Below are 13,214 nucleotides of genomic sequence, written 5' to 3' on the forward strand. Positions count from 1 at the left end.
TGAGGTGAGAGGTGGAGTCACAGTGACAGGCAGCACCCTGCACACTCTCCCCTCAGCTCCACTTATTAGCTGTGTGGAGGACAGAGCGTGTCACAGTTGTAGTCATCTCCTTCTCCTTTACCTTCCTTTTACCTCTTCATCTCCAGCTTCATTAAATGTTCAGGAGTCTTCTTTAGGACCCCCTTCAGCTACATACACTTACTGCACACTCCAATGCAGCACAAGTGTCTAGCAATCATTCTTTTTATAAGGACAATAATGATGGTAAAATGTAAATGAGAACATTCATTGTTAATACTTGTAGCCGTGAGGAGTGAGCATAATGTCAGTTTCACATGCTGGTTACCGCACAGGGGAACAAAATCCTGGGGTCCTGCTATTGTGGTTGGAAGCATTTTACAAAGTAATTGCTCAGTGAAGCAAGAACAACACCACTCAATGAACAGGAGGTGAAGCATTTTAAACAAGATTTGTGCTTTTGCTTCGTACTCTATTCAAACCATTCATCCATTTGCATTGTGACTATAGGAAAATCATTTGAAGTGTTGGGGTAATAGCTGTCATTAATAACTGTGACTCGCCACCACCTCCAGCGTAGTTAGTGATGAGTGGCAGGAGGTAAAACGTGAACCTGCCCAATATTTAACCTGTGTTTAGAGTGTTTGCACTGAGCAGCTGCCAGTTGTAGCAACCAGACAGGCTTTGTTTTGATTGGCTAATGAATTCAGCTTTGACCGTGACAGCTTTAGTCCACTTAGTGGGCTGTAAAAATGCTTTTTATTTTTTAGGATCATTTCTAGAGGGGGCTGTGCTATTTTCATTGTCAGGATTAACTGCTCTTTCCAGAACTAAACTTGAATAGAAATGTACTTTCTGCTTCTGGGCCCAAGTGAAAGTAAAAACTAGGAATTGGAAGAGTGGACAAAAATATTACTACTAATACTTCTCTTAAGGCGTTGCTGTGCTGTCAGATTTGTTACATTTATTCTCGAAGCAACATGTGGAAATTTCCTTTCAAAGCACGTTTCTGTGTGAGACTCTTCTGAATGAGGTGAAGACCTTTCAGCATCGCCACTGCAGCTTCTGTAGATGTGCAGTTGTGACACACATCTAGTAGTGCTAATAACACTACTAGATACAAAACTACAATAGTGCAATTTATTTTCATGATTTTAAAATAATTCAAATAATTCTTTCCATCTATAAAACAAAGAGATGCACTTATACATCAAAGAGAGGGAGAAAGAAGAATTACAGAAGAACAGAGCCACGGTTGCTGTTTCAAGCTTCCAGTTTTAGAGGTTATTACCGCTTGTGCCAGCTAAGATCAGCTGTATATATATATAGAGAGATTGGACATTAAAACATGAACAACTGCAACTGTATATTTCACCTTTTCACCCTGAATAGCTCTTTGGGTGCTTTGGTTGTTGGTTTTGACGCAGATTTGAGATTGTGGTCATGAAGTCTGTAAATCTAAAATTTTTGGACTCTGCACATAAAAGTAGACTCCGGTTCAGGATTGCCTATGTATTCAAGATTACAACACGGTACATGAGTGTGTTGCTGTATACATTAGTGCTTTTGGATATTAGTGGTTAGGAGCTTTAGTAATATGGAGTATTTCTGCAAACTTAAATAATATCCTCATGATTTCTGATAGATCTTTTATAGAATTCTGGTATTTAATTATAACTATTGAGACTTTACAGAAATATCAAGGCTAAATGTGGATAAATCTGCCATTTACTGTAAAAATTGTGAAAGTTATAAAGGGAAACTTAAATTTGTAACAATGCTAACAGTACCTTGCAAAAGTATTTATCCCCTTTTTACTTTTTAATGTTTTTTCACATTACAACCACAAATGTAAATGTATTTTATAGGGATTTTAGTTGATATACAAACACAAATTAGCACATAATTGTGAAGTGAAAGGAAAATGATAAAAGGTTTTCAAACTTATTTACAAATAAATATCTGAAAAGTGTGGTGTGTGTTCTATACAGCCCTCTTTACTCTGATACCACCAACTAGAATCCAATGGAACCAATTGTCTTCAGAAGTCACCTATTTAGTAATAGAGTCCACGTGTGTGTAATTTAATCTCAGTATAAATACAGCTGCTGTGCGAAGCCCTCGGAGGTTTGTTATAGAACATTAGTGAACAAATAGCATCATGAAGTCCAGGGGACACACCAGACAGGTCAGGGATAAAGTTGTGGAGAAGTTTAAAGCAGGAAGAAGAAGTCCTGTTTGCAGTTTCTGACAAGCCATGTGGGGGACACAGCAAATGTGGAAGGAGGTGCTCTGGTCAGATGAGACCAAAATGGAACCTTTTGGCCTAAATGCAAAATGCTGTGTGTGACTAAAACCTAACACTGCTCATCACCCTGAACACACCGTCCCCACCGTGAAACGCGGTGGTGGCAGCATCATGTTGCGGGGATGCTTTTCTTCAGCAGGAACAGGGAAGGTGGTGGGAGTAGATGGTAAGATGGATTGAGCCAAATACAGGACAACCTAAGAAGAAAAGCTGTTAGAATCTGCAAAAGACGAGACTGGGGCGGAGGTTCAGCCAGAGCTACAATGGAATGGTTTAGATGAAAGCATATTCATGTGTTATTGGGCCCATTCAAAGTCCAGACCCAAATGCAATTTTGAATCTGATGCAAGACTTGAAAATCGCTGTTCACAGATGCTCTCCATCTGATCTGACTGAGATTGAGCTATTTTACAAAGAAGAATAGTCAAAAACTGGTAGAGACATTTTCCTTTCACTTCACAATTATGTACCACTTTGTGTTGGCCAACCAAATAAAAACTCAATAAAATACATTTACATTTGTGTAAATATATTAACATGACAAAATGAGGAAACTTGACTGGTGTGAAAACCTTTGCAAGGCACTTTCTGTTCTTTATTTGAGTTATAATTTCTAATAAAACACCATGTTACTCGTTTCCTGAGACTTAGTTTTTAAATCTTAAAATGTTTAGTATTTATACTGTTTTAGCTCCTATTCCTACGTGCTTTTGCACAAGAATGACGTTTTTGCAGATATCACATTCCAAAGTAAAAGCTATCAGTACATGAAGTAAGAGCTTGGCCAGAAAAGGCCTATTTATAAAAGGACCAGAAGAAAAACAGCCCACATCACATGGCAACACTGCCTGTTGCTCCCTGAGGAAACAACCTTTCCTCTAGCCTTCATGCATAGATAATGTATGAGTGGAAAAAAAGATTGCACTCACCTATGACAGACACACAGCCCAGTGGGGCTATGAGCGAGGCTGGGGCAAAGCCGTAGGCAGCAAAATTCCCCAGTTCCCCAACACCCATGAGAACCACACCGCACCACCACATCAGGGAAGTGTAGTATGGCTTGGAGCCACGCTGAGCCTGACGAACATGTGCGTATTTCTGTCAGAAAGAGAGGTTACAGGAGCCTGAGGCATCACTCAGATTAAGTGGATCCAATAACTGGAGAGCTGCCTAAGACAAACTCAGACATAGTGGACACAGATATTAATAGCTTGTACAGCCAAATTCACAGGGCTTGGGAATTAAAAAGGCTTTACAGTGGCTGTTGCAATCCAAACGAACAAAACCCTCTGTGCTAATTAGCATCTCATCTCAGGACAAGCATGACACCAATTAAGTAAATCAATGAGGTGGGAAGCTGTACAAGGCAAATGCAAATGTTTTCTTGTCTCAGAGTTAACTCTGTCTAATAAATAATGGTTATCAGCTTTTTCCAGCACTTTTTTATGGATTCACAGGGCTTGAGAAATAAAATGCTAAAGATTATAGTGACTTACTGCAAAACAGTGGTTGCATTATAAAATTATGTGATATTAATTGGGTGAATTGTGGAATCGCACAGTAATTAAAAAAAAAAAAAAAAAAAAAAGTCACAGAAATTACTTCAGTCATTTGAAACCACAGTTTCTGAAGCCTCTATGTCTGGTAAATACTAGAGGGTGTAGTTAATGAATTACAAGCAGACGCTTTAATTGACTTGCAGCAACTACTGCAAAACACTAACACTTGAAATTTTGCTGATAAAACACCAGAAGTGCATTATAAATTATATCAGAGCAACTGGTATTAGAGTTGGGTCCAGACACAAACTTGCAAAAGCATTTTTGTTTGAGCACATAATTTAGCAAACACATTGTTAATCAGTGTTAAACTTAATTATATTTCTGATGTTGAAACATTAGATTCTTTTAATTTTAGTTCAAGTTGTCTTTATTAGAACGGCAAGCACATTTCTGCAGCCTACTGTGAAGACGTCAGCAGATGACACATTCACTAAAACCATAATGAACAAATACAGGGTTTTTTTAAAAGGGAGAACAAACTGCCAGGAGAAAGGCAGCAAAGCAGATCAAATGGGTCCTTACAGGCGTTAAGTGCCTGCTGTGTGCCGAGTTTCTGTCGTGCAGCTGGATTCAAGCGTTTCCTACCTGTATGTTGAGTGAAATGCTGATGAGGACATTCCCACATATAGAGATGATGATTCCCAAGAGATAGGTCTGTGAAAACAAACAGTAAACAGAGCGAGGATTAGGTGATGCTCTACTTGTCACACAGCAGTTATAAACAACCCATAATACTCCCTGAAAGTCTTCCCTCCAGCTGTCGCATCTGTTATTTCCATGACAACAGCAGAAAGTATTGTTCCATTTGCTGTAAGGGTGTGTGTGTGTGTTTGTGTACAAGTGGGCACATTAGGATATTGTGGACATTTTGATTGGTCCTCACAACCTCACAGAGCTGTGTGATGGTTTTGGGGATCAGACAGAATAAGGTTCATGTTAGTCTTCGGATTAGGTTTTCATCAACTTAACATTTAGTTGTTAAATTGAGGTTAGGCTACGGGGGCTAGGGATTGCATTTTTTTTAAGGGGATCTGATTATCAAACTCTCACTTCTCACACACTCACATGCAATAACACACAACAAGAACAAACGCTTCTTAACTCTCCCACAGTACATGACCCCTCACAAGGTAGTGGATGCAGGTTGGTTCACACAAGCATGATGCATATGCAATGTTTTGGTAACAGAATTAGATCCTGTGCTGTTGGTGGATGTTAGTATCATGGAAAAGGGTCTCTGCAGCAAATATTCACAAGACCAAAAGCTAATGCTTAGTTTGTGACTCGCACTATTTAAGGCTGTACAAAGGTACAATGTGGGAACCTGTTCACAATGAAAACAGTAAAAAGCCAGGCTTTAGCAAAAACATTGTAACATACACCATCTTAGTTTAGTGTTAGAGTGTTCATCTGCACAATAGATGACATAGGTGGCAGGTAAAATGTTTGCCATTTTCACTTGAGGTTTTTTGTGCTAAAGAAATTGAGGCTTTTGAAAGTTAAAGCATGTCCAATGCCACCAGGGCTACAACCTCAGAAGACCATGAACATAAGTATTCATTTTTATGGTATTCCACCCAATGGCTGACCAAATGCAAAGCTCTATAAGCAACTTATATCATCCCACTTTTGAAAATGGGGCCTTCACAAGGTCATGAGTTGCTTCTGATACCGGGAAAGAAATATTATGGACATCTTTCTGTAGCCAACTCTCAGCAGGACTGCATAGGTAACGTTAGGAAATAACAGGATCTACTTGCTTTAAGTGTTTCAAGAATATGCCAGGCTGCTTTCCCCTTACTGCCAAGAGAAAATTTAATTTTAGGTCATAAACATACCGAAGGCTGTGGGCAGAAAAACTTTACAAAGACATGAAAGCACACATTGGGGGTGGAATGTGAGTGATGAAAACCTAAAGAAAGAAACTCAATCGCTGTAAAACAAGTAAAAGGCAAGTGAGTTTATCCATTGAAAGAGCCTAATAAGAGCGAGATGGAGGGTGGTGAGAAAGACAAATGGAGCACACAGTGATGGGAGGTAAAACTAAGAGATAAGAGGCAAAGTAGGGGAGAGAAGTGAGTCAGAGGAAGGAAGAGACAGAGAGAGAGTATTTCAAGAATGAAAAGAGGACAAAGCAACGAGTACAGCCCATCAACGTAGGTTCAGAGGTTCATTATACATGATAAGACAGGCTGTGGGTTATTGTCAACATTATCCCTCTGATATAGCTGGCTGAGATAACAGCACTGTGTTCAAATGATACCAGAATGAATGAAGTGTAAATTAATTCCTCTGGACTCCAAACACAACATCTGATCACCATCACACGATCCAGCGGCCGTCTATTGCTCTGTCAGAGCACATTATAACACATCATCACTGAAAATATCAAGGAACATCTCTACTCAACACAGAGGGAGTAAAGCTTTCATTAAAGCCTACTCTAAACTAAAGCCCATCCTCTGGACAAGAAAAGCTGCCATAGCCCTCACCCTTTCTGTCAGCCTCAGAAACTACAGTGCACAGAAGGCAATGATGATGGCAGTGCACACGCTTCTACAGAGCACAGTTTAATAACCGTTTGTTTAATGAGAACAGCAGCAGCAAGGTTTTCATCTGTTTTATCGCACACAGCAAAATACGCGACTGGAACCGAACTCTAAACATCTGAAATCACAGCTCCAAAGCTCCAGACTTAAAATCAGAGTGATGCAAATATTGTAAGTATTTTCTTACTTTAGACATGCAGATTGTAAAACGATCCTGTCTAATACACTTTGGTGGCTCTTAAGTGCTCAAACAAACCTGTATTTTCTATTTTTTTTTTTTTACTGAGGCCTGCCAAGCATGACACATCAGGACAGCAACATTTACACTAGCTCACGTTCCTAGATCAACTAAAGCAGTATTTGCAGTATTTGCACTCATAGGTCTACGTGTAATATTTGTGAAACCCAATATCAATTTATACTGCAACAGTATTAATGTACTGCACAACTGTATTCGCTTCAATATAGTCAGTTTAATAGCAAACAACAGAGATGCAAGAAAAACAAAGTGGATTGAACAATATTGTCTAAAATAATATGACAATGCATTTTATGTTTGGACATTTCAATCAGCAGCATGTTCACAATAGCAATAACAACATGCTGATATTAAGACTGTACAGTGTTTACAATGTTCATGTTGTTTGATCTGTGAATGTGTACACATATTTTTATGGAAAGTCGTCTCATATAGATATTTCACTCCAAACTACAAAACTTTCAATTTCACTGTGGCACAATAGAGCACAGAGCATAGGAGCATCACCAAAATCAACAGGCTTCAAACTTCTTAGGACTACAGTTGTCTGTAAAAAATGTCTTTTCAGTCCATCGGGAGTTCGCAATAGCTGAGATATCACTGTGGACGTGAAGAGGCAAAGCCACAGTGCTGTAGCTGCTGTATGTGAAAACAGCGAAAGCACAAAAAAAAAAACCTACAATAAAAAATTTGATGTGTTTACGTACGTGGTGTTACATGTAACTTTAAATAAAACCCAAGGTGTTTAGCCTCTAGTATTGTGACAAGCCTCACATTTCCCTCAAATCTGAGAAAATAAAATGTCAACAATGATGATGATACCAATAGAAATGATATACAATAAAGGTTAACTAAGTTTTCTACATTTCACCTGTGAATGTTGGACGATACAGTTTACCTATGTACAACTAAAACCTATTTTAATTCCTTTTTATTACACTTACAAAAAATAAGATTTGGTCTCAAAGTGAAAACAGATCTCTACAAAGTAAAACAGTAAATAATTAAATGCATAAATGATTCAGCTGCTTTAAAGTACAGTAACTCACCTAAATTGTCACTGCCGCAGCCATTTTGGTCTGTTCACACAGTTAGTTAAATGAAGCAGAATAAATACATTTGTATCTGGAATGTTCCGTGACAAAAAAAAGACAAAAGAACGTAGCAAGCAAAAAGATTTTTGAAAAACAATAACTGAAGTCGGGGGATGGTGACTGACTTCCCCTGACTTTTGCTTTTCAATATTCTATACATACAGTCCAATACTCTTTTCTATTTCACAGTCTGCCTCTATCTGGTCTTCACCTTGACACAAAGTCCTGTGAATCCACAGACTTATTAAGGATGATAGCACACTAGACGAAAACAGAATTCTGGCTCTTATGGGAGTTTGTCTGTAGTGTATTAGAAGCAAACGGGATTTAGGATGTGGTCAGGAGCAGATGGGTGGCTCAATGGTCAGGTTCCTTTCAGATTCCTAATGAGCTTATTAGTGGTCAGGTGTGAAATAAAATCCTCCTGGAGCATAAATCTGGGACCTTAATCAACTTTGTTCAGACTGAAGGAGCTACTTGGATGAGCAGTGAAACATTTCGTACTAAAAAGAATAAAGTTCAGTTTCCATGACTCAATTTATAGATCAAGGTAAAAAGTGTGTTTTGGTGTTGGGGTGTGTGTGTGTGTGTAGTGATAGACTCCATCCTCAAAACGAAGCAGACAGACAGAGAGCGAGCGAGTGTGGTGGGCTGATTTTGTAAGCGATGGCTGCTGCTCTGGTGGTAATTCGTGATGAGAAAGACGGCGTCATCCTTCAGGCCAGCTTTGCTCTGTTCACTAAAACGAGGTCAATAACCTCATGAAGCTGTACAGGAAAGAGTGTAAGTGGTCCACTGCTTCGCTGCTGCTGCTAACCAAGCCCAGAGGGAGGCTGCTGGTTAAAACCGAAAGAGACCAGAGGGCAGAGTGAGGTGCTTGACTGTGTGTGTGTGTGTGTGTGTGTGTGTGTGTGTGTGTGTGTGCGCACGCTCATGTGTGTTAGAGAGAGATGCACTGAGATAAATGTACAGTCTGAGGATAGTTTATTTCACAGACTTCCTACAGGAGATGTAGCCATTTTAAGTGTGGGGAGAATTTCATCTCACCTTTTATTGGATTAGCTCACGTCAGATCAGGCCTGCCAGGAAGGGAATATAATCTAATTACTGGAAATTGTTCCATTGTTTGTTTGTTTCTTGTCTTGCATACAGGTGGCCACAGCAGGAGTCAAGCTCCTTTCCCATACAACAGCAGCATAATGCTCTACCCACCGAGGAAGACACATCCACTCAAGAGACTGTGAGAGAAAGGAAATGAGACAGAGAGAGCAAGAGAGAGAGTTTACCTGTCACAGGAAGAGCAAACAAAGCGGTGGAGTCAGGCGAGGTCGGTACACTGGGAGTGTCTTTGGCATGTTGGCTTACTTAGCAAACATTACACACTACTAAGATTACGTAAAGGGAAAGCGAGACCTCACAAACTGCCCCACGTTGCACTGTACCGCGTCCCCCACAAGGCAGCATGATGTTATCCAATTTAACTGGCAATTTAGTAGCAAACAGTACACAGGCTCTGGGTTTGGGAGTTAGTATTGATCCTTGATCTCTCTCAGGATTCGGATTAAATCAAATGAAATGGCTTCACATTAGGAGAAAAAGACTTTCACTAACTGCCAGTTTCTGAGAGACCCCCCACTATACAATTTTACACATGCAGCTGCTGCAGATTCTTCAGAACCAGCAAAGTTACTGTGAGAATCTGAGAGGGTATTTGGATTCTTTAAACATTGATTGTGAACTAGGCGGCAGGAGTCAAACTGCAGCAGTCGCTTGACTTTGAATATCACTATCGACAAATGCAAAAGCCAGCACAGACACACTCACCATCAAGTCAAAATCAACTGTCAAATATTGTTTTGTCTTGTAGTTCTCTAGATACTGATTTTTTTAAAAGGTACGCACCAACAGAAATGATGATAGAAGACTCTACTTGATTGTCATGAACCTGAACACACAATTTGCATTCTTACTGTGAAGTTAAACCGGAAAACCTTCACGACATACTTTTAAGGGCATGTATCACCCTGATTAAAGGCACATGCTAAACTCTTCTTGCAACCAATTCTTCTTACGTGTGTACTTGAACAAAGCAAACTTTAATCACTGGATTAGAACAGAACGCCAAAACATTCAGCTCAGTGCATGTTTAGCAGCTATGGCCTGTCGGAGTCACCTGCCTGAATCTCAACTACAGCGTGAGTGGCAGAAGCTGAATGGAGCAGAGAGCTCACTGGGAGACTGACAGCACTGATTCTCCTCCCTCTCCTCGCCGGGACATCAACCCACAGACGGAAAGACAGACAGCACAGTCCATTGTGTCCACTGACAATGGGGATGTGTCTCTCTCTGACATGGGCTGACCTCAGGAAGAAACACTGGAGTTTCTGCTCAGAGATGGTGGGTACAGAAGACACATGGGTGTAAGGATTGTCAGCTTAGAGGATGAAGACAGACAGGGGGGGATGGGGGGCCACATACAGCATGTAAGGACTATTTAAAGTGACAGTTATGTTACTATGCATGAAATAATGTTGACTATTTCTACCAGTGGATTTCAGCAGTGAGAACATTCCTGCAAAGTCAGTGCACCGAATCAATCTCTCTGTGCTCACATGTTACCTCAAACTAAATGTGATTTAAACGTTTTGTCTTGTGGACAGGACATAACCACCAACGAGCTGCTTTCATGTCCTGGATACTCGGAATAAATTACCTGCATTTACATGCCAATAGTGTTTACTGCCAGTCAAACCGACTGCCCAACATCCAAAGCTTGCTGTTCGCAGGAAATACAGTATATAAAATGTAAACTCAGCACAGTTTTCAGGCCAAGCTGGTTGTTATTTTTATCTTAACAGTCTCCCACATCCACCTCCTTCACTTCCTATGGAAACTGGCAATGCGGTGTTATGGTACAATAGCTGTTCTGGTGAATTCTGCATGAAACTGTGAGCTACAGTGTATTGAGGCTGAACTATAGACCACACAGAAGTCTACATCAGTGAGCTTTAGGCTGTAGATTAGTAAATACTAGATTTTGAAATTTTTTACTTTAAAATTCTCCTGACTATATTTGCCTGAGAGATTTTGCACTGTACTCAAAAACACATAATAAAATACATAGCACTTTCAATAATTCAGCTCGTGGATCCCAACATTTTTGGACTACCACCCCGTTTCCCCAAAAAAGTAGATAAACTATGTAAAACATAAATGAAAATAAAAGCAATGAACTTGCAATTCGCTTACAACCTAGTATTATCTTTATATGTGATTGGCTCAGGAACACTTCTAAAAACCGGTGTCGGGTATCATAGTTTGTTACTCCACCCACAAGGATATTTTTACTAAGAGGCTACCGGTTTGTTAGGAAAGTCCTGATCACACATTCACACCTGGAAGCCTCCCATCACAAGCGCAGTCTGACCTCCTAACCACTGTGCACATTCGCTGGAGCCGTTGGGGATAAGCATCTTGTCCACTGTTGTTGTGTGTTGATGAGGGAGGGGGCTGCTGAGTGCTGCTTTTTCACTTGACCCACTCAGGTGTCATCCTGCTAATCTGGGGACTGAAGTAGGCTCACTTCTCTTCTCTAAGCTTTACACCACCACTGTCTAAAGGTCAGATAAACCACTTGAAAATAGCTGTGTCAGACTGAGGCCCCTTCTTATGCCCCATATGAGTCACTGACAGTCACTAACTATGATGCATTTGCTAGTGAATTTCACAAATCGCTCAAGTTTGTAATCACAGAACAGTTTTTTTCTTCTGAACATAATAATCACCAAATGACCCCTCAGACTTAAATTGTGACCAATGGGTTGGAACAACTGGACTAAAATGCTTCAAATCTGTTCATGCATAATGGCTTTGTTTTATGACACTTTAAATATATTTTGCTGATAGTATTTCAATTTTAATAAGAATTTTAATACACTGCTTTTTTTGTTGCATTGTTTTTTTATAATTTCAACTACTGACTTTAAAACGTAATGTTTTCATTGTTAGTTTGACCCTTAACCTCCATATTGGTTTAGGCAACAGATGCGATAAACTCTTGAAGTATGGGGCCGTCCTGTAACATCCACATTTGTAGTCACAGTAAAGCACTTTCACCCCTGGAAGGCAGTGAAATGTAAGATAGACACATATTGTCCCCTTGGATGTTCTCTGGGATGGTGGGTAGCTATGGACACAGAGGGAGCTGGGACCATTAGCCAGTTGTTCAGGACTCTTACAGTAGATCTATTCTCTCACAGCCCACCCATGAGCCATTACTCATTACTCATGCCTCTCACTCCTTCTCTGTTCCCTCTCTGTCTCCCTCTCTGTCTGTCCCCCACTGGTAATGTCACACAGAAGAAACATGGCAGGAAGAGAGAAACGCACTGACAGGGGGAGACGAACATGAGGACAATGTGTGTGTGAATAAGAGCAGGAGGGCAAAGGACCAACACACACCACAAAATGTTAGTAAATGCACACACACACACAGCGGAACAGACATTGCACACCCTCTGCACACTTAATGCGCAGCATCAGAGTCCACTTCACCAAGTTAAAAGTTCAAAAGAAAGAATAAAAGCCTTTCAACACAATGATTTAGTCATCATCACTTTAGGAAATAGTTCTGACAGGTGCCAACACCGATAGATCTCTGTGCTGTCGGGGCTTCCTCATCCACACTGAGTGCTCATTACCTAAAGAGCTTTAGAGGCTGGGGGTTACATTTTGACTTCCAACATCTTTTTTTTTTTTTTTTTAGAGAGTCTTCCTAAATCTCCTCTTGAGCATTAATGGGGAACTTCCTGTGACAAATGGAGTTTAGAGAGGAAAGTTCCTGCAAGTTATAAAAGAGGAGAAACTTTTATTTTTAATGCTTAAAGATGCATTATATTCCAAACAGTTTGGCCTGAATGTTACAGACCTTTAACCACATCTATTTACATCTAAAATAGGGGGATGAACTAATTATGGTCAAAGGCTTCGACAAGAATAAGCACTGATCTTTCTCAGCCTGCTAATACATTAACTATATCGCGTTATATCAATGAGAAAATACTAACTCCGGTCATTTCGTGACTTAATCGAAAGCTAAACAAACTTACCCGGAATGGATTTTCCAGGATCTCAGCCCTGTGCGGCTGAGCAACGGTGATATGCGGAGCTGCGTGTGGAAAACTTGAATTCGTCATGTTTTCCTTATGGTGTACTATGACAGTATTATGCTACTTGTTTAAAATTCCCACTCTTTTCGCATATTTGTCCGACGTTTTTCGCTTCACCCCATCCTATGCAGCCCACGTCCCTGACGTCTGAGTGGAAAAGTTCCTCAAGCGGATCCGGAGTTTGTGGTGACTTCAAGTGGAGTCGGGAAATCGAGTCTTTCAACGTGCGTCCTAATTTGTATGGTGGGATATTGGG

At 40.2% G+C, this 13,214-nt stretch overlaps 1 protein-coding gene across 1 annotated transcript in view; it reads right to left on the reverse strand.

Annotated features, from left to right (window-relative positions):
• Positions 1-13,208, reverse strand: part of LOC137130192 (NIPA-like protein 2) — a 20,350-nt gene extending 7,142 nt beyond the window's left edge. Inside the window, exons 1-3 of the mRNA XM_067510014.1 lie at positions 12,899-13,208; positions 4,474-4,542; positions 3,256-3,424 (exon numbers count right to left, since the gene is read on the reverse strand). Of these exons, the coding sequence (XP_067366115.1) occupies positions 3,256-3,424; positions 4,474-4,542; positions 12,899-12,985 (325 nt within the window). The 5' untranslated portion in view covers positions 12,986-13,208. The remainder of the gene's footprint in view (positions 1-3,255; positions 3,425-4,473; positions 4,543-12,898) is intronic.
• Positions 13,209-13,214: the final 6 nt, after the last annotated feature.

This window comes from Channa argus, chromosome 7 (genome assembly GCF_033026475.1).
Source record: "Channa argus isolate prfri chromosome 7, Channa argus male v1.0, whole genome shotgun sequence".
Lineage (NCBI taxonomy): Eukaryota > Metazoa > Chordata > Actinopteri > Anabantiformes > Channidae > Channa > Channa argus.